The sequence below is a fragment of the Simochromis diagramma genome, unplaced genomic scaffold (assembly GCF_900408965.1).
Source record: "Simochromis diagramma unplaced genomic scaffold, fSimDia1.1 OVJJ01000367.1, whole genome shotgun sequence".
Taxonomy (NCBI): Eukaryota; Metazoa; Chordata; class Actinopteri; order Cichliformes; family Cichlidae; genus Simochromis; species Simochromis diagramma.
The window spans coordinates 476,268-498,319 of record NW_024387288.1 but is presented as its reverse complement, the minus strand read 5'-3'; the positions used below and the strand labels follow the sequence as shown (position 1 = coordinate 498,319).

At 41.7% G+C, this 22,052-nt stretch overlaps 1 protein-coding gene across 1 annotated transcript in view; it reads right to left on the bottom strand.

Moving 5' to 3' along the window:
• Positions 1-22,052, bottom strand: part of LOC120716332 (receptor-type tyrosine-protein phosphatase mu-like) — an 87,505-nt gene that overhangs the window by 52,631 nt on the left and 12,822 nt on the right. Inside the window, exons 7-10 of the mRNA XM_040003833.1 lie at positions 20,990-21,171; positions 20,681-20,775; positions 17,647-17,683; positions 14,068-14,142 (exon numbers count right to left, since the gene is read on the bottom strand). Of these exons, the coding sequence (XP_039859767.1) occupies positions 14,068-14,142; positions 17,647-17,683; positions 20,681-20,775; positions 20,990-21,171 (389 nt within the window). The remainder of the gene's footprint in view (positions 1-14,067; positions 14,143-17,646; positions 17,684-20,680; positions 20,776-20,989; positions 21,172-22,052) is intronic.

Sequence of the window (22,052 nt, the reverse complement as noted above, 5' to 3'; positions counted from 1 at the left end):
TGTTTGTTTCTGGTTTGTGATATTTTGACGTTTATCCTAATTCCTATATTCTTATGCAGTTTGCTGTGTGTGTAAGGGTTCCTTTGCCATTAGTTTATGATGGTTTTGTTCATGTCAGCACAGCCAGTCCAGGCCATGGGTTAAATCTTCTACAGTGTGTTTATTATGATGGGTCTTTTTGTCAAATGACTGACAACTTTTACAATGAGTAACATAAAAATTATAGCTCTCAATGTCAAGGGAATTAATCACGTTATTAAAAAGGTGGTATTCAGAATACAGTTACTTTGTTGAAATAAATGGATTACACTGCGGTACTTTCCTGTTTCATTTTGTCGCGGGTCAGGACTGTTTGGGTTTTGTTTGACAGCTACGTTCTGTTGTTCCAGGCGGCAGCGTTACGGTTGCCATGGTTACAGGGCGACGCTCTCTCTCTCTCTGCGACTGTGTGTTTCCTGGGTGAGAGAGCGCCTTTTCGTTGTTGTTGTTGTTGTTGTGCTAAGCTAACAGGCAGAATGCTACAAGCATAGCTCTAAAGAATGTAGCATCATGGGCAGTGTAGTCCGTGTTGCAGGGAGAATGGACTGCCATACACGTTATGGGTCTGTGAGCGTGAGGAGGGAGAAAAAGGGGAGTGGAAAGGTACGAGTTGTCATCGAGGAAAAACGGGAGCTGGAAGCATGTAAATATAATAATAACCACTTCAGCCAAGAAGAGAGCCTGACGAGCCCAGTTGTAAGTAAGCTATTAAGACTCGACTGTACACCGTGTTCGTGTTTTCCTCCGAAAACAATAAGTTCCGTTGGAGCAGCCTTTCAACGCCTCTCTCTGTCTCTCGCAAGAAAAGTTGACCCACACAACAAAGTAAAGCTATTTTTCGGCTACGAGCCGACAGGGACCCCGCCGTATTAGTCAGAGGTCCCTTTACTACAGTTCGGAGTCGCGGACCTTCAGTAATAGTAATAAATCACACAGCAATAGTACATTCACGTTGTTGTAAAAAGCATGATAATATATTAAGTAATCCAAAGTATTCAGAATACGTTACTGTCATTGAGTAACGTAACGGAATACGTTACAGAATACATTTTGGGGCATGTATTCTGTATTCTGTAATGGAATACATTTTAAAAGTAACCTTCCCAACACTGGTTATACCTCTGCCTTACCACAACATACTTCAAATACAACGAAGGCTTCTACAGACAAAAACATGGCTCTGCCATGGGCTCCCCCGTGTCACCTATTGTAGCCAACCTTTACATGGAGGAAGTGGAAAGGAAGGCTCTTGACTCTTTCAAAGGAAGAGTACCCAGCCACTGGTACAGATATGTAGACGACACCTGGGTCAAAATCCTTCACTGTGCACATTAACGCTGTGGATAAAAACATCAAGTTCACTAGGGAAGACACAAAGGATAACTGTTTGCCTTTCCTGGACTTCGATTAGAGGATCATCAGGGGGTCCTTTTGTCCCTCTGTGGGGGGATACTCCCACTAGGTTTAAATCTGGGGCTCCCCACCATTTGACCTTAGAACTGAAGAAGCTTCTCGGACGAGAGGTGAAACGTCTTCAAGCAACTTAAAGAAGTCCAGGCGCTTTTCTTTGCAAGCTCCTTTGACTACATTAGCCATAGAAATTCCTGCAGGGCTCTGACGAGTGTTCATGTTTTAAACTGAAGCTGTTGATCAGTCAATTACGTCGTCCTCAGCCGCACCGTCACACTGATTGACAGCTGTGTTTCTGATCCACAGCTCAGGTGTGTTTTGACTTAAGGCAGAGTATTAGGTGGCCCTCCTGAAACTCATCTCCACACCTGAGTTACAGTGGTCGTTACGCCTCGGGACGCCACTTGCCCGATCATGACCATAAAAACTGCCAGAGGACAACGTGTGCGGAGCCTGAGGCTGATCCAGGTGAGCTGATATTCAGGAAGAGAGCATTTGAAGCAATACCCTCTCTAAAAGATAAGAAAGGTGTTTTACAATTCGAGGCTAAACTTACCAGCAAAATAATGAAAGAGTTCTATCAGGACTTATATTCCCCTGAATGTCAAAATACTGTAGACGCAAGGAGATTGTTTCATGATAATCTTAATTTCTTTAGGAAGGAAAGTCGATTAAATTTGTGCTGTCCCATTGGGGCACAGGAAAAAGCTGCAGGCCCTGATGGGTTTGGGCCAGAGTTTTACAAAAAAATGGCTAAACATATGGTGGGTCCTTCATTAAACATGTATGTAGAATCTCTTGAGAGGAGCACACTTCCACCCACCTTAAACCTTGCCCATATATCCCTGATCTTAAAGAAGGATAAACCTGCAAATCTGTGTACATCTTACAGACCTGTAAGTTTACTCAGTGTAGATTGCAAGATTCTGTCCAAAATTTTATCTAGATGACTGGAGGAGATCCTGCCAGTTCTTATAAAGCCTGACCAAACGGGTTTTGTCAAGAATAGATACTCCCGCTCCAAGGTACGCCGACTCATAACTGGTGTGCAGTTTTCTCAGAACACCAATTATAGGGCTCTTGCAATGTCATTGGATGCCGAGAAAGCGTTTGATCGTGTTGAGTGGGAGTATCTATTTTATGTTTTGGACAGATTTCATTTGGGATCTGAATTTGTCAAGTGGGTCAAACTGTTGTATGGGGCCCCAGCTGCAAGGGTATTGGTTAGCGGCTCGGTCTCAGATGTTTTACCACTGGGTAGAGGAACGCGTCAGGGATGTCCACTTTCTCCCCTACTGTTTGGACTTGCATTGGAGCCACTGGCAAAGGCTATAAGAACTGACCCTGAGGTCTTGATGCATGCTCAATCATCCAGGTATGTAAATCTCCAAAAGCTGATTCTGTTCATCTGGACGTAGCGTTTTTGTGGGAGAAACGTTTCGTCACTCATCCAAGTGACTTCTTCGGTCTCAGCTGACAGTCATTATGCAAATGTCTTGTTTATAAGATTGGGGAAACCTGCAGTCAGCTGAGACTGAAGTAGTTACTGAAAACGCTACATCCAGATGAACAGAATCAACTTTTGGAAACTGACCCTGAGGTCTGTAGGGTAACCTTGTTGGATACTGAATACAGAATTTCCCTTTACGCAGATGACGTGTTGCTCTTTGTCACTAAGCCAGAAACATCTATTCCTGCACTGACACATATCATGAATCAATCTGGCCTTTTTTCAGGGTATAAAATAAATTATGATAAATCTGAAGCTTTGCCACTGGGTGATGGGGGACATGGGACACTCCTCCTAATTTTTATTTCAGGTGGTCGACCACAGGTTTTACAAATTTAGGTATTAGGGTGTCTGTAGACACAACAGAGTTGTACAAGTTGATCTTTAAACCAATTGTTGCCTCAATCAAGAATGACCTCAATAGAATGACCTCCCCCTATCTACAGTGGCTTGCAAAAGTATTCGCCCCCCTTGAATTTTTCCATATTTTGTCACATTACAGCCACAAACATGAATCAATTTTATTGGAATTCCACGTGAAAGACCAATACAAAGTGGTGTACACGTGAGAAGTGGAATGAAAATCATACATGATTCCAAACATTTTTTACAAATAAATAACTGAAAAGTGGGGTGTGCGTAATTATTCAGCCCCCTGAGTCAATACTTTATAGAACCACCTTTTGCTACAATTACAGCTGCCAGTCTTTTAGGGTCTCTACCAGCTTTGCACATCTAGAGACTGAAATCCTTGCCCATTCTTCTTTGCATAACAGCTCCAGCTCAGTCAGATTAGATGGACAGCGTTTGTGAACAGCAGTTTTCAGATCACTTTATCTGAAGATAGCTATACATGCATTTATTTCCTCACGCTTGGAATATTGTAACTCGTTGTTTATGTGTCTAAGCAAAGGTTCTCTGGATTGTCTGCAGGTTGTGCAAATTGCTGCAGCTAGGCTGTTGACAAAATCCTCCAAGTATTCACATGTGACACTATTGCTATCTCAGCTACACTGGCTTCCTGTTGAATTTAGAGTACATTTTAAGATCCTGGTTTTGACATTCAGAGCCTTGCATGGACTGGCACCACCCTACATCTCCGATCTGCTACAGCCCTATGTCCCCAGCAGGTCCCCGAGGTCATCTGATCAGGGCTTACTTGCTATAAAACAGACTAAGATGAGAACTAAGGGTGACAGAGCTTTTGCCACTGTGGCCCAGAGACTCTGGAACTCTCTCCCTCATACATTAAGAACTGTGGACTCGGTAATTGTTTTTAAAAAAACAACTCAAAACTCACCTTTTTAAACCTGTTTTTGGTTAATTTTTGCCTGTTTTATATTGTCTGTTTTACCCTTTTATTGTTTGTTATCTTATGTGCAGCACTTTGTGACGCTGTCTAGAAAGGTGCTATATAAATAAAATTGTATTTATTTATTTATTATTTATCTTGGATGGGTAGAATAAGTTTAATCAAAATGAATGTTTTACCCATAATATTACATCCTATACAAATGTTGCCTCTCAGGATCATTACCTCCACCATAGCTCCAGGTATTGGCATTAGTATATTTGATGATTGGCATTCTAAAAATATAAGATTTATTTGCGATCTGTTTGAAAGGGGTAGTTTTATGGCCTTTAATCAAATTCAAATTAAATATAATTTAATTATATTTAATTATACAGAAACACTTCTGTGGGTTCCTGAAAGTAAGAAATTTTATAAATTCCCTTAAATTTTGAGCCAATCAACCTGCTTTAAATCCTATTGAAAGCTTTCTCCTTAAATTTAATGAGAAAATAATCGCAAAAAAGAAATTTATCTCTCTTTGTTATAGGAAATTATTGTATCTGAATTTTGTAACCACTGATAAGGCCAGGGTTCAGTGGAAAACCGACCTTGAAGTTCAGCTTAGTGCAGAAGCATGGTCCGAAACTTTTAGATCTGCCAAGAAAATGTTTTCCTGTAACAGACTCCAGGAAAGCCATTACAGAATTGTACATAGACTGCAGCGTACGCCAGTGTTTCTAAATAAAATTCATCCTCAGATTTCTCCTCTTTGTGTAAAGTGCAATACGGATGTAGGGACTTACTTCCATTGCATATGGCAATGTCCTTTAATTACTAGATTTCGGAAAGATTTTGCTATGGAGCTTCGCTCAGTCTTTCACCAGACGATCCCACTGAACCCTGTCCTGTTCACTCTGGGTCCATCTATAGAAGGGCTTCTGTGTCGTCTGTGCTTTTGTTATGTAAACTTTTACATTTAGCGAGGCGATGTGTACTGTTTCAATGGATTCAGAGACAGTCCCCCACTGTTACACAATGGTACAGAGAAACATTCAAGGTGTTTCCCATGGAGCGCCTTACTGCCATTATAAAGGGCAATTGTGATGCATTCTGTAGGATATGGCGGCCTTTGCTTGATCACCTACCTCGTGACCTTGCTGTGCTATTACATGAAGGGGGAGCACATTTTGCTACATTATTTTTCCTTTCTGTTGGTAAAAGAAAAGAGTATTGTGGTGAACTGTACTCTCTGTGGAGGTTCTAAAACTCTTTCAACAGCAATTCTAATCTCATGAAACATCTTCAGAAACAGCATGCATCTACCAAGTTAGTTGAAAAAGAACCCGAAGGTAATGTCGGTGACTCTAGCTCCGCTGAGTTGGGAGTTCGTCTTGTAATCGGAAGGTTGCCGGTTCGAGCCTCGGCTTGGACAGTTTCGGTCGTTGTGTCCTTGGGCAAGACACTTCACCCGTTGCCTACTGGTGGTGGTCAGAGGGCCAGGGCGCCAGTGTCCGGCAGCCTCGCCTCTGTCAGTGCGCCCCAGGGTGGCTGTGGCTACAATGTAGCTTGCCATCACCAGTGTGTGAATGTGTGTGTGAATGGGTGGATGACTGGATATGTAAAGCGCTTTGGGGTCCTTAGGGACTAGTAAAGCGCTATATAAATACAGGCCATTTACCATTTACCATATATGTGATTGTGTGGCTGTTATTTTTTTTCATTTAACAAGTATATTTGAGGGACCCTTATCATGTTCAGCATTTTTTCAGCTGTCCATTTTGCTTTTCCAATTTTTCTATTTAAGTTATTACTATTGTGCTAAATCATACTATTCCTGATATTTTATAAGATTTGTGCTAAATATAGTATTTCTACTAAAACATAGTATTTCTGCCAAATATAGTATTTCTGATTAATTATAGTTTTTCTACCAAATCATAGTACAGTGTTTCTGCTTTTTATACGATTATTGCTTAATATAGTATTTCTGCTTAATTATAGTATTTCTGCCATTTTAGAGTATTTCTGGGTAATCATAGTATTTTGATATATTTCTGGCAGGTCCCCAGGGACTCAGTCCTCTGTGAGGACTGTAATATTCAAATTTTCATATCAGGGCCTGCACGGCTTCCCAACCAGCCAATCATATCTGAGGGCTGAGACATTCAGATTTACATATCTTTGCCTTCATGTCTTCCCAGCCAGCCAATCATATCTGAGGGCTGAGACATACAAATTTGCATATTGAGGACTTCATGGCTTCCCAACCAGCCAATCATATCTGAGGGCTGGGACATTAAAATTTGCAAATTGGGGCCTTCATGGCTTCTAAGCCAACCATTCATCTGTGTCATATATCTCTAATAATTCATATTTTTATTTTAAATAGTCAACACTTAAGGATTCCCCCATCCCTTCTGGACAAAACAGTGTAAGAATGACAGCTCTAGCCCCTAAGGTTAAGTAATTCTGGCCGTTTGTTTGAGGGGAATCCTCAATATGACAAATAGACTGCAAAAAACCTGTTTCTCTGTGCGTAAAACCCTGCACTTGGTGCACCAGTTTTGGCGGGGAAAAAGTACACAACCTCTCTGATTGGTGGATTCAAATTGAGCCGCTCACAGCTGTTTGACTGACTTAGAAACACACTGTTAACAGTCCCTGTTCACTTGCTGCTGCTGCTGAGTGTGAGTGTGTGTGTGTGTGTGAGAGAGAGAGAGAAAGAGAGAGAGAGAAAGAGAGAGAGAGAGAGAGAGAGAGAGACCCTCTTTAGGGCAGCATCTCATTGTTGGATAAAAATATAATATATTCAGAATGGTTGACTGGCATAGACCCTGTGTGTGTCTCTCTCTCTGTACATTTCTGTATCCATATTTGATTTTGTGTTTATCTATTGGTTTTTTTCCAAATTTACTTTTATTTCTTTTTTTTCACAGGTGAACAACAATTAGTTTTGAGGGAGCTTAACCATGTTCCGTTTTTTTTCAGCTTGTCATTTTACTTTTCTAGTATTTTCACTTAAGTTATTACTATTCTGCTCAATCATAGTATTTGTTCTAAATCATTGTTATTATGCTATATTGTAGTATTTCTGCTAAATCATAGTATTTATACTATATTATATTTTTTCTTTCTAAATATAGCATTTCTGCTATATAATTGTAATTCTGCTATGTTATAATATTTGTGCTAAACCAGAGTATTCGTGCTGAAACATAGTATTAATTCAAAATTACAATATTCATAGTTCATCACAGTGTCTCTGGAAAATCACAGTATTTCTGCTATGTTGTACAATTTTCCATATCATAGTGTTTCTGTAATGTTTAAGTATTTTTGGTTAAATATATTCTTTCTGTTATCTTATACTATTTCTCCTAAATTCTTGTATTTTTGAGAAGTTATCATGTTTCTGGTAAGTTACAATATTTCTGCTAAGTTCTGCTATGCTACTGTATTTCTGCCAAGTATTATGTTTCCTCTAAGATATTGCAGTTCTGCTAAGTTATTACATTTTAGCAAAGTTCCTTTGCTTCTGCAAAGTTTTTATAATTTCTGCAACTTTTCAGCTTTTTCAGCTAGTTTTAGCAGACAGCTTCAGCTTTAAAGCATCCACACAGCATTTTCGCAGGAAATGCAAATTTTTCTAGTTAATTTAATGTTGAAACAATGCATTGCAAAACAAGGTTTGCACATGTCCTTGGAAGTGAAGATGCTTTGCTGGCTGCTGTGACACTACCAAAATTTAAGCTTCGTTGGTTACATGACCAGGTGCGGAAGGACCTCACAAAGGGACGTCTGTTGGTAGAGTGTCGAAAACTTCTCCCTGAGCAAGATCAGCTACAACCAGGTACCCGCACCACCAAGACAACACAGCACCCGGGTTCTAGCAAAGAGGATCTTCTCCTTTGAAGAAAATGAGGACATATATGCCACTGTTGAAGCTGAGGTAGCCGAGTACCTCAAATCAGGAGCAACAGGGTTAGACTCTCTGAAGCATTTCCCGATGATAAAGAAACTCTTTCTTAAACTTAATGCAGCCACTCCTTCAAGTGCCCCAGTTTAAAGGCTTTTCAGGCTGGGAAACCTGATTCTCACTCCAAAGAGGAACAGGTTGTCCGATCATAAGTTTGAGGAGCTTCTCCTCTTGAGGTACAATTGTTGGTTTGATGGAAGTTGAGTAGTGCTGATATGATGATGATGTGTTGCCTTCAGTGGTGCTCTACAAGGTCAAGCATGTTAATATTTCCAAGTGAAACTTAGACCACTGAGGCACTTAAAATGCAATTATATTTTATTTATCGACATGGCTAGTATGGAGGAAATATTATTTTGGTTTGACTGTTTATGAGGCTGAAAATACTTATTATTTATTTGATTTCTCTTCCCTTTCCTGAAAATACTTTTATTACTAAACATGAGGTCTCCAGTTGGCACAGTTCAGCAGTTAAGTTTACAAAGAATGGACAAACCTCACTGTGTTTATGTTAAACCATTTTTGCACTATTTGTTTTGCACTTTGATACCTACAGCTCCTAAATGGTCTGAGGCACAGTTTAATGTTGGCACTGCTAAAATCATACTTTCTCCCCATTTAAATGGCAAAAATAAATACATCTTTCAAAAGTTTCAACACACTGTATGTCGTGTTTTGTGATCCACTGCTTCTTCCTAGTGATACTACGTACAATGATTAGATTTATAGCACTGCTGTATCAACCCCAAAATGATGTTTTTGCATTTGTAGAGGGTTGAAACAATAGAAAAAGATTAAAACAGACTGATAAAAAAGTGACACATAAACAAACATTGTTAGTTTCTAATATAGTTTCATTTATTTCATCATTAACTTGCACTCACACTGCCATTTTAACCATTTTAGGTTCAGGTCATTAGGTGGCACAGTGCACTTGTGGCAGGATACTGCTAACATGTAAGCAAGCTAGAAGACTGGCATCCTTGCTGGGGATCCAGTTAGGGAAGCAACACATTAATAAGAGAATTCTGGGTAAAACCAAAGTTACTTTCCCTAGTAACTAGTTACTTTGAAAGTAACGAGTAACTTAAAGTAACTGAGTTACTTTTGATAGCAGTAACTAGTAATGTAACTAAGTTACAAATTTAAAGTAACTTACCCAACACTGCTCATGTATCTGTTTTCTTCTTCTTCTCTTCTTCTTATTTGTATTTGGCTGTGCTGATTTGTTGCTGTTTGTATTCCAAAATAAAAAATCAATAATTTTTTTTTTTTTTTAAAGAAAGAGTAGAATAGAATAGATCTTTGTTGTCACTGTTACCAGAACAATAAAACACAGTTTGACATCTCTCTGTTAGCAGCATGTAGATTTTTACATTAAAATTCCTTTAGGATAAGAGAAGAAAAAAATAAACTTAAACTCTAAGAAGTACCTACACAGGGAATGTATGTAGCAACATAAGTATCTAGACAGTTATGTAGATAGATGGACGATATACAATAACAAGACTGGTTTCTGAGTTTTACAGCTGGGGTGGATGAGGCTAAGCATTAAGTTTTCCAATGAATTAAAAGTCTGTCTGGGTCTTTGGTTGATTAATAGGCTGGTGTGAAAAATTGCTGCCACACCGCCCCCTCGACCTGTGCTTCGAGATTTCTGGTAGTTAGAATGACTCGGGGGTGTTGACTCATTTAAACTAACATAATCATCCTGCTGCAACCAGGGTTCTGTAAGGCAGAGTAAATCGATTTGTTGATCACTATTAACTTGTTGTTCCTAGAGTATTTAAAAGTAGAATGGGAGGCAGAGCCTTCAGTTTTCAGGCCCCTCTTCTGTGGAACCAGCTTCCAGTTTGGATTCGGGAGACAGACACTATCTCTACTTTTAAGATTAGGCTTAAAACTTTCCTTTTTGCTAAAGCATATAGTTAGGGCTGGACCAGGTGACCCTGAATCCTCCCTTAGTTATGCTGCAATAGACGTAGGCTGCCGGGGGAGTTTTTCCTTTCCAGTCATCTTTCTCACTCACTATGTATTAATAGACCTCTCTGCATTGAATCATATCTGTTATTAACCTCTGTCTCTCTTCCACAGCATGTCTTTTATCCTGTCTTCCTTCTCTCACCCCAACCGGTCGCAGCAGATGGCCCCGCCCCTCCCTGAGCCTGGTTCTGCCGGAGGTTTCTTCCTGTTAAAAGGGAGTTTTTCGTTCCCACTGTCGCCAAAGTGCTTGCTCATACGGGGTCATATGATTGTTGGGTTTTTCTCTGTATCTATGAAGCGCCTTGAGGCGACTTTTGTTGTGATTTGGCGCTATATAAATAAAATTGAATTGAATTGAAATTGAAGTCATGTACTAACAGAGACTTGGAGGAGAGAGACCTAATATTTAATAATCTTCATGTCTGATCTATGAAACCAGTTCAGCTGCAGTTTACTGAACTGGTTTCTTTTATTTTCTGTTTTCATTTCGTCTCTTCAAGGTCAGACGAACTCGACTATCAGCTCCCTCCTGTTTCATCACACAAACACACACACACACAGACAGTATCCCCCCTTGGAGGCAGAGAGCTGCTGTTTTCAGTTTAAAGGCTATCAAAACACTGCTTTGAAGACAGAATTTATCTGTGTGTGTGTCTCCTTGTGTGTGGCGTGTGTGTAGTTTGTATGTATGTGTTGTTGCATGTGTGTCACAGCGGGCCATGGAGAAGCTGTTTTTATGTGAAAGTGAAGCTGTTTTCTGCTTCAGGGCTTCAGCCAGTCACGCTGCGTGGGAGGTGTTTGTGTGTGCTTCAGTGTGTGGATACAAGGCGAACAGCTGTTAGTATTTGAGGACTGCTGGTAGCACACACACACACACACACACACACACACACACACACACACACACACACAGTTGGTGTGTGTGTGTTGAAAGTTTCCACTTTCAGGCTGGTAAATATTTAAATGTAATTTTCTGTGAGTTGTGAATCTGTGTGTGTGTGTGTGTGTGTGCATGTACCTGTTCAGTCCACACACGCACACACACACTCACACAGACTCACAGACACACAATCATGGCTTTGCCCTCCCTGAGGTTTATCTCCAGATGATGTAAACTCTTCCTTGTTTCTGTGTTGTGTTGATATTCTTGGACTCGAGCAGTGCAGCTTAGCATGACTCACAGTGAGAATAATCCTTCTGTGTGTGACTCTGGGACTCTCAACAGACCCTCGGCCTCACACACACACAAGCTGTGTCCCAATTCATAGACCACAGGCTTCGGAGGACCCGGCCTTCACGGTCTAGGTGGGCCGGATAGGCTGGAAGTAAACGGCTGTGAAATGGGATGGTCTAGACTTCAGATTTGCGTCACCGCTGCCTCAGTGGAGTTTAACCCTTTAAAGCCGGTTGGAGCGGGCACGCTCCGTTTTGCATAACTATTTTTAAATCCCGGTAGCACTGCAACCATGTAAGCTAGCGCAATAATTTGTTTGCATATGAAACCGGAGAAGTTGTACTTACATCTTATGCCATCAGCTTGTCCTCGGTCACGGTTTCCTTCCACATATAGCTTTGCAAAAACTGCATAAAAAGCACTTGCAGCAACAAAAACATAATATTCCAGAAACACCCTTTGCCGATTAGATCAGCTGTTTGTAACACTTCCTACGTCCATCAGCGCGAACTATCGCATGTCCGCCATGACCTGCCCGAAACCGGAAGTGACGTCATTTTGCGGAAATGTAGTTTTTTACCATCAGGGCCTTATGAGCCTATACTGGTGTTTTTCAAAGTTATATTTGACTTTATGACTTTCTGTGTCGTTTCTGGGATGCTTAGGACTCATATTGCACTGCTGGAAATAGTTTATTTTGATGCACATGCGGTTTTTTTGCAGATTTTCATTATAATATTCATTTTCGTTTTTCCTGCAGTATATAAAAATTGGTGTATTTCAAAAATAAAACTATGAAGACATTTAAAATAAATTTCCTGTGGTGGGAAACTATTTTGTGCAACTTTTTTGTATTTACAGTTTTGAGGGATAAGCCTCTTAAATTTCTCTAACTAGAAATCTATGTTAAAAAAAACAAAAAACGATTTTAAATTTTTACTTTATTTCACTTTTTTGCAATTTATGTAATTACTATGCACTTAACGCATATATATTATTAAAAGTTGGGTTATAATGGTTGTATTAATGTATATCAACTTGAAATGCTCCCAAAAATGGCACTACAACATGTAAAAATATAATATAAGCTTTGGCGGACTTGGTTCTATGGTAGGTCTTAAAGGGTTAATAAACTCGGCCGTCTGCTCCTTGCTATCTAAAATATAACAGGATACTGGCGTAAACTCTCGACTATCTCACACTTCTGTTTAATCAGTTTGACGTTTATTCAGCTGTGTGATAACTATAACTTTAATCTCAGCCAAACCGATTTATCAAGTAACAAAGAAAACACTGAAAAAAGCCAAAAATTTAAATTTTTAAGTTATCTGAGTGACTTATATATCACATATTCGTAGCGAAAGGCCGCGGGGGGTTTGAAAACGATGTGCCGGGAGTTTGCTGTTCTTGACAGCTTTAGTGAGCCTCGAGCTTCGAGCTGGTGGGTAACAGACGTCTCCGAAAACGTCGGAGCACTTGCAAATATGCAATGTCTTGATAAACCAAGCAGATATTTGAAGTTTACACAGCTACATTCTTGCCTGAAAATATGTTAAACGTTTATTTTGTGACCCAGAAAGAATAATAAGAGTAATTTTAAAACTTAGTAGCGGCCGTCATTGTTGGAAATTGGAATTGGCTGGGCCGCGCTATGAATTCTGGGATATGGTGGACCACGAAGGATATATCCGACCCATCCTTCAAATCTGGGGAAAAGGGGGACGCATTTGTCGGCCGGACTCGGACGAGTCTAAGAATTGGGACAGTCTTCGTTGCGTCGCTGTGATGTTATCGGCCTTCAAATGCGGCCTCAGGAGGATGCAGCCTAAGAATTGGGACATACCTACAGAGCCTCTGCAGCCGTCGTCTGACCGCCTTGCTTCTACAGAACCTGCAGTGCGTTATTATAATAATAATAATGGATTGCATTTATATAACGCTTTTCTAGGCACCCAAAGTGCTTTACAATTCCACTATTCATTCACTCTCACATTCACACACTGTTGGAGGCAGCTACAGGTGTAGCCACAGCTGCCCTGGGGCAGACTGACAGAAGCGAGGCTGCCATATCGCGCCATCGGCCCCTCTGGCCAACACCAGTAGGCGGTAGGTGAAGTGTCTTGCCCAAGGACACAATGACCAGGACAGAAAGAGCAGGGGGATCGAACCGGCAACCTTCCGGTTACAGATTAGCAGGACCCTGCGGTTCCATGAATGCTTAACACGAGAATAGGAAGTGCTGTTACCTTCAGCTGAGACCTGAGCTGACGGACCTGCAGCTGGGTGGCAGCAGTAGATCCAAGCAGGGTTCGGTCATCAACTGCTGCATTGTTAGCTCGGTGCCCTCTGCTGGACTGACTATGAAACACAATTCTACAGTTTTTGGGCTGATCTGAGACTTTTAAAGATGGGAATAACTGCAAATCAAACGATGACAGAGTCGCCTCCATCTTTGTTAAGATGTGTTTCGGGGTCATTTATTTTACTTTGATTCGGGCTGAGTGTGAGGCGTCGCAGGCCAAACAGTCAGAAAGATCACAACATCATTTCCTGTTCAGTCATGTTTGAGCTCCACAGACATGAGCGCCTCTCTTATTAGAAATTATTAATCCAATAAAGCCATTAAAACCAGAGATTCCAGTCAGTGTGAGTCTGTGTGTGTGCAGCGTGTGTGTGCTGACCTGTTAGCTGCTTGTCGCCTGCTGCCGGGGCGATGCGAATGTAGGGCGTGGTGAGCTGGGTGACGATTATAGCGGCTATTCATCCAGGAAGGCATGCAGACAGACAGAGAGAGAGAGAGAGGGCAGGTCTGTACTGCAGCAGAAACATTAGTAACACACAGCGCCCTGCTCTCCTGTCACAGCACAGCGCTAACACAATGCTAACATGGCGCTAACACAATGCTAACACAGCACTCAGCGTTTGTGACTCGAGTCGTCTGCTTATTTTGACCCAGTGCTTCCACCTGCTGTCTCTCATTATTATCATTATCATTGTTATCAATAAAGCAGGAAACCCTGCACTCATCTGGGTTTAAATAAAGTTACTTGAATGCTCTGATCGTGTGAAGAACTCTTGGTGGCAGCTTTAAACTGCTGATCGGCGTCTCTCCGCTTGCAGCTGAGCTCGAGCCGAGCAGCTCCACGTCCTGCCTGAAGCCGCGAGGACAGCGGCTCTGTCCATCACATTCACATGACTTTCACTGCTTTGGTTGGTGTCCCATCTGTGAGTGCTTCCTTTAAATTCTTTGAAGTTGCGGAAGCTCACGCTGCTCTGATGGAGGCCTTTAGCTCACCGGGATCTTTGGATCAGAGGTTTGGGTGAAACAGTAACAACCTGGTCAGGTGGTGAGCAAAAAAAAGCTCTCAGCAGACAGAAGCATGAAGTGCTGTGACACCTGACTCTGACCTGAACCTGAGTCTCTGCCCTCCTCCTCCAGACTCCTGCACCGAGTTCAAAGCAGTTCTCCTGCTGATCAGCCCAGTGAGAGGTTCATTGTCTCTGGTACCAGGGCTGGAGCTCCTTCCTCTTCACCTGGAAGCTGCTGATGCTTGTTGAAAGTTCTCAAGTGGACTTTTCTTCACAGTCCTCTGCTGTCTGTGCACCTTTTCCTCCACTGTTCCCTCCCGGTGAACTTTCCACTCCCACCCCTGTGAGAACAGTCGACCTTTTTAGCGGTGACCTTCTGTGCATTCACCCTCCTGCAGGATGCTGATCATCATCATCTAGACAGCTGTGAGGTCAGCAGTCTTCCTCGTGGACTTCTGTAAGCCACAGCCATCCAAAACACTTCACCTGACTATGGAAATATAAAATCCTACATGAAAAAGGAAGTGTTTGTTTTAAGAGGCTTTAATAAAAGGTTAATGTTGAACTGTAACTGTTGATCGGGGTTACTAAGAGACGACATTTGGTTGCTATGGAAACACTCTGACCTTCCCAGAATGACATCATCTCTTTCCTTCCTGTACAGGTAACCAATCATAAACTGGGTGTACCTGAACACACGACCTTTCTCCTGCTGAGGTCTGACTGATTCGCTGCCTATTGATTATAGATCAGTATTGATTTACTGCAGCAAACCCCTGTTAGTCTTCTTCTTCAGTCCAAACTGATTTAAACTGAACTGTGAGCCAAACAGAGGAGAGCAGAGCGCTGTTCACCTAAACACACCTGGAAGAGAAGCTCGTTAATCAGCCAATCAGTGATCAGATGTTAGTAATCAATCAATCAAGCAGCAGAAGCAGAGAAAGAACAGGAATCTCCTAACCATGTGTTCATCGCACTCACAGAGGTCAGTTAGAAAAAATGTGTTTATTAAAAAAAGGATCAATCAGTGTATATACATATACTCACGGTGTTACCATGGCGATCAGTCAGTGCATACAGATCATGAATGTTGAGTCTGACTTAGTGAAGGGTCTCTGCTGGGCCATGAATGGTTTTATACTGGACACTAATCAGGTCCAAAAAATGATGCTGGTTTATATTTGACTGAGAACAGCTCCTGCATGCAGGCCAAAGAACTGCTTATATGACTCATCGACAATAAAGTCAGTGATTATGAAGGACAGAAAAAAGAGTGTAAACGGGATTCATGTGCACGATAACCAATCATAAAAGACAAAAACAAAAAAAACTGTAACCTCCAGCACCACCACTCAGGCTCCTGGTGGACACACCCACGATATCAGGTTCAAAATCCTACGTCGTCTCGTTCTCCAGAAAACTTACTCTGACTCCGATTTAGCTCAGAGTCAAACTCGTCACAGAGTTTCAGCAGATGCACCTGCGGCACCGACGTGAAGCTCCTGCATCACCTCGTTCTCAATTACTGGATTCACAATCTGAGGTGTCCACAAACATAATCCTGTCCCTGTTTGATATCAGAGACAGCAAGCATGAAGTCCAAAGATCAACCGCTAACCCGAGGTGCGGTACAGGTGTGATAAAACAGGAGTTTTAACCTGTGTTTTTCTTTGTGCTGTTATTATTGACACATTGATATTTTCTCTCATGTATGTATTTTTCTGAGCATTTTTGGTTATTGCTGATGAAACATAAAGTCATTATTGGAATAAAAATCATCGTTAACGTGAGGCTGAATGTCAGCTCAAATGTGCGTTTCTCTCCACACGCTTCATAATTGAGGGTGCAGCATTTCTCCTTTGTTCTTTTGAAATAAGGTGGAGTTGATCGTGTGCAGAGATGGAAGGAAGTGAGTCTTTTTTCTGTCTGGCTGCATTTAAACGTCACGCCTGCTTCACACGCTCACAGAGGCGGTATCATGTTTCATTTTACACCTTTACTTTCTGCTGTCTCAGTGTGTTTTAACATTCAGCAGCCGTTCACATCACAGCAGCTCTGTTAGTGCTGCAAGGCATCATGGGTACTCTAAAAGGCAATATGGTGGGTGGGGGGTGGGTGTCCTACCCCCTGGGGTTGGCCACTAAAGTATGACTGACAGGTACGTAGGGACCGACAGAGCCAATCAGCATATGGTGTTGTTAGCCAGCAGAAACACGAGCTCCAATAAGAGCTGATTAAAGCCAGAACAGTCGATTACTGTGTGTGTGTGTGTGTGTGTGTGTGTGTCTGGTTGATCCTGGATGTCCATCAGGGGAGATAACAGTGTTTTTGTTTAGCTGTGCAATGCTCTCTGGACACCCATACAGGCCCCGTCATTAGCCTGGGTTTAGCCTGATATTAGCGTAGCACAGAGCTCTGTGTGTGTGTGTGTGTGTGTGTGTGTGTGTGTGTGTGTGTGTGTGTCGAGGACAAGAGTCCATGGTCCTCCTCTGATTGGAGGATAGGTGTCAGGGACAAGCAGCCATCTGTGAGCCATTATACTTCTAGAACCATTAGCCTACAACTCCAACAACTACACACTTTTCAAAATAAAATGATACAAACTACCTTTCAAAATAAATATTAAGGAAGACTTTTACGAATCTTATAGAAATGGGACCTTGTGTTCACTAAAATGTATTCTATAACCTTTCAAATTAAACTGTACTACCACCAACATCATTTTGTAGAATTTCACATTTAACAACATAAACTTTCAAAATAAAAATTACATTTGTACCTTTAATCAAATGTCTATAACCATTTTCAAAATAAGACCTTGCACATTTACCTTTCACATGCAGCTAATGAAAAGGTACATACAGAATTTTTCTGATTACATTTTTTCAAAATAAAATGAAAAGAGTCCAACTGGTACTGAATAAATTTCAAAGTAAAATGCAGGCTCTTACCTTTAGTGGCCACTCGCACACAGTCGATCTTTGTCTCCTGTTGGAGAGAGGAGCAAATTAGTTTCCTGTCAACACAAATGCCGACATATTAGCTGTCACATCTGGCAACTACCCACACACACACACTCATCGTAAACAGAGCGGACAGAAGGCAAATTGCTGTGGATCAGTGCCTGTGCTGGCATTTACCAGCCAACACACACTCACATATAACACAGACACACACACACACACACACACACACACACACACACACACACACTGCGTGAGGCAGGTTTTGGTGAAAGGCGAGCAAGAACATCTTGTGTCTTTCTGGTTTTAACAAACATCCGACAAATTAACCACAAGAGCTCATGAATATTCATCCTCACACACACACACACACACACACACACACACAGAGCAAGGCGAGGCGACAGTAAAAAGCACTACAGCTGCTGCATTATTCAACACACAGACACACACATACAAATTAAACCTCCCAGCATCAATAATTAACACCCAACATAATACAATATGTGTGTGTAACTGTTAAAATTTGTCTTTTCATTACACACATATATGGCATACACACGCACACACACTGTAGCCTATTAGTGTCACTGGTCAGGCTGCTGAAACTTTCTGCACCCCTATTAAACAGCTGTGTGTGTGTGTGTCTGTGTGTGTGTGTGTCTGTGTGTGTATATGTGTGTGTGTGTGTGTGTGTGTGTGTGTGTGTGTGTGTGTGTGTGTGTGGTCTCGGTCTCACTCGTCTGGTTTTATGACAGGAAGAACAGAGAAAGTGTTCAAATTGACAGAACAGAGCAGAATCATGTGGAACCTTTGTTAAAAGGGGAAGCGTTGCTCTGTCGCACGCCGCCGTTGGGCTCGGCTGCACGCTGTGATTGAATATCTTGACACCTGCCACTTTTTAAAATAAAAGCCAGAATGTTTGCTCTCTGATAAACACTCTGTGCACAACTGGTTTAACCCCAGAATGCTTAGGTGTGTGTGTGACAAATAAAATTTGAATTTGAATTTAAACACCTGAGCTAACACAAGTAAGATATTAGTCTGGATTTAAAGTGAATTCTCTTCCTCAAGACAACATTATTGTCATCTTCGTCATCATCATCTGGTATTCAGAATAATCCACCACAAACTCATGCAGAAACCAAAGATGAAGGTTCGAAGCTGCCTGGCAGTCTGTTTTTACCGCACAGTCTCAGAGAAGCTTTGTTTCAGGCACAAAAACAACAGGTACTAAAAATGACTCGGTCAGGTTCAGGAGCTTTTGGGTCACTGAAAACACATGTTTAAAAAAGTCCTATCAGGGTGGAGATTATCACACAGTGCGCCACTTTATTGTTTACATGAAATGAATTTCTACAATGGCAGATAAAGACAAAATAATGTTGCTGTTAATCTGACTATCTGCAGTTTGCTTACATGCTTACATCTTGATGCATGCTCAATCATCCAGGTAAGTAAATCTCCAAAAGTTGATTCTGTTCATCTGGACATAGAGTTTTGTGGGAGAAAAGTTTCGTCATCATCCAGGTGACGTCTTCAGTCTCAGCTGACTGCAGGTTTCAATCTTAAAACAGTACATTTGCATAATGACTGAAACCAGCCCACTGAAGGAACAACGGGCTGGGAGGTCAGTTCCTTAATCTTAATTATGCAAATTCTCATGACCATTGATCAACAACCACTGACCAAAACCCACTGATCAATGGCCATGAGTCCCATTCACAGAGAGTTGGGGAATGGCTGCAATTACAGCATTGTAAGATGGTGACAGATGTACCCTTAGGCCACTCCTCCATTCAGAGATGGTCTTTTTCACGTAAATGGCCTCCTTGACTCCGCCCTCAAACCACATCAAATTCACCAGGGAGGATATGAAAAGTGGCAGGTTAGCCTTCTTAGACTGTGAGCTTTCCATCAGCAATGGGGGACATCTAAAAGCTGACATGTACCGTAAACCTACACATACAGTTCTTGTTCAGTATCTAAGGTTTGACTCTCATCATCCACTGGAGCACAAACTGGGTGTCATCAAGAAGCTACAACACAGAGCGAACACCATCCCCACTGACACAGCGGCCAGGGAGGCAGAAGAACATCAAGAAGGCCCTGAGTAAATGTGGTTATCCCAGCTGGACTTTTGTCAAAGCTGGAAAGGCTCCTAAAGAAAGCTCCAGCCGATCCAGGAGGACCATCTCTGAATGGAGGAGTGGCCTAAGGGTACATCTGTCACCATCTTACAATGCTGTGATTGCAGCCATTCCCCAACTCTCTGTGAATGGGACTTATGGACATTGATCAGTGGTTGTTGATCAATGATCATGAGAATTTGCATAATTAAGATTAAGGAACTGACCTCCCAGCCCATTGTTCCTTCAGTGGGCTGGTTTCAGTCATTATGCAAATGTACTGTTTATAAGATTGAAACCTGCAGTCAGCTGAGACTGAAGACGTCACCTGGATGATGATGAAACGCTTCTCCCACAAAACGCTACGTCAAGATGAACAGAATCAAGTTTTTGGAGATACGTGCTTACATATACACACGCATATACAAAGACAGAGGAGTCAGAGTGAGCTTTGGACGTGGCTTCTACATCCAACACAGACCCTCTTACAACCGACCTTGGTTTTGAATACATTTCCTTTTTAAAAAAAATGTAATTTATGTGTGCTGCATGCCCTTTGTTCATTCCTAAGATGTGAGTCTACACCAACTAAAATACTGTCTTTAGTTAATGTGTGAAAGCCTCGGGGAATTCATACTATGGAGTTCCTGTCTCTCTTTAAACTTTCTTCTTCTGCCTTATTGTTACCTTATAACAAAAACACGACTTAGTTAGCATCAATCAATAAAAACAACTTAGTCAGGTTCAGTCTTCAGTCTCATAGTGATCCATTGATATCTGCGTGAATATTCATGGTAGACTGCAGACAGGAGCCGATGACAGCTGATCCAGCTGATTTAAATGATTTGAATTCCACTGTGTTGGTTGTGTTACCTGTAAACAGGTGAACTCACCCCATTGGCAGTGCTGACAGCCTGATAGTAAATCCCATAACTCTTATGAGGCAGGAGGGGAGCATTCCAGTAACCACTGTAGGTCCTGTTGTCACCTGTACAAACACAAAGGTAAACAGACTCACTGATGAACTCACAGACTGACTCAGTGAATGATTGACTGGATCACTGACTGACTCGTTTATTAACTCACTAATTAAGAGACTCACAGACTGATTCGCCAACTGACTGAGTCAATAACTGACAGACCCATTGACTGACTAACTAATTGACTGATTGACTGAGTGAATGACTGAATGTGTCACTGACCGACACAGAAGGGCATGGGCGCCCTCAGCTCGCTCATTGGAAGCTCAGCGCTGAAGTAATACTGGGAGTCCAGCAGCGTGGCGTTCTGGAAGTGAATGGGCACTGGATAACAGCGCAGAATCTCTGCAGTGCCTCTGGTCTGCCTGCGGGGGCGCTCCTCTTCCACCACCACCTGGTATTTACTACAGACAGACAGGTTGAACCGTAAACAGATCTTGTAAAACAGAGTCACAGGTTTACTGTGATGCTGGCACTGAAGCGAGGCATTATCAGTTTGGATTATGGGAAAAGCAGGATCAGCTGTTTGTGGATCCTGCAGCTTTGACCATGGCTCCAGCTGAGAAGTCCGGTCAAAGGAACCTTTGGGAGAATCAGTAATGCATGTGTTCGTAAAAAGGAAAATGGGATGAAGATCAACTCTTGTTGTTGCAGAATTGCTGCTGTGAGCTTTGCTGTTCGTGATTGTTGCTGATAATTGGCTGGATTTCAGTTCACATACAAGCCGACACATTAAACTGCTCGGCTCTTCTTCTGCCCATCTGTTGATTCATTATTCAGCTCCACATAAAGGTCACCTATGCCTCTCCTCCATCACACTCTCCTTCACTTTTATTAACTCTCCGTCTGTGTGTGGAGGCTGTAACTTTAGTTTGACATTAAACTGATCGTTCATTTCCTCCTGTCAGAGCTGCTATTAAATCCTATACGCAGGTAAAAGACATAAAGGAAGACAAGAAAAGGAAATAACATGAGATATAATATTTTAAAAAATATATAATTCTAGGTAGCTGTCAGCTACTAATCCCTGAATAAAAAAAAATCCTGTTCACCATCAACCACCAAAGAATTTTAAAGGACATACAAATATCAGATACTTCATTCTGTATGTGACAGTCAGGAGGAGGAGCTGCCTGATTGCTCCTGTGCTGATTTAAAGCCTCATGAACATCTCATTAAAACCTCAGTCTGACCATTATAAGGGCATCGACAGAAAAAGACAGCTCAAGCTCTACTGACATTTAAGGAAACTTTAGCAACTTCGGGAAACCTGTCTGCTCCATTA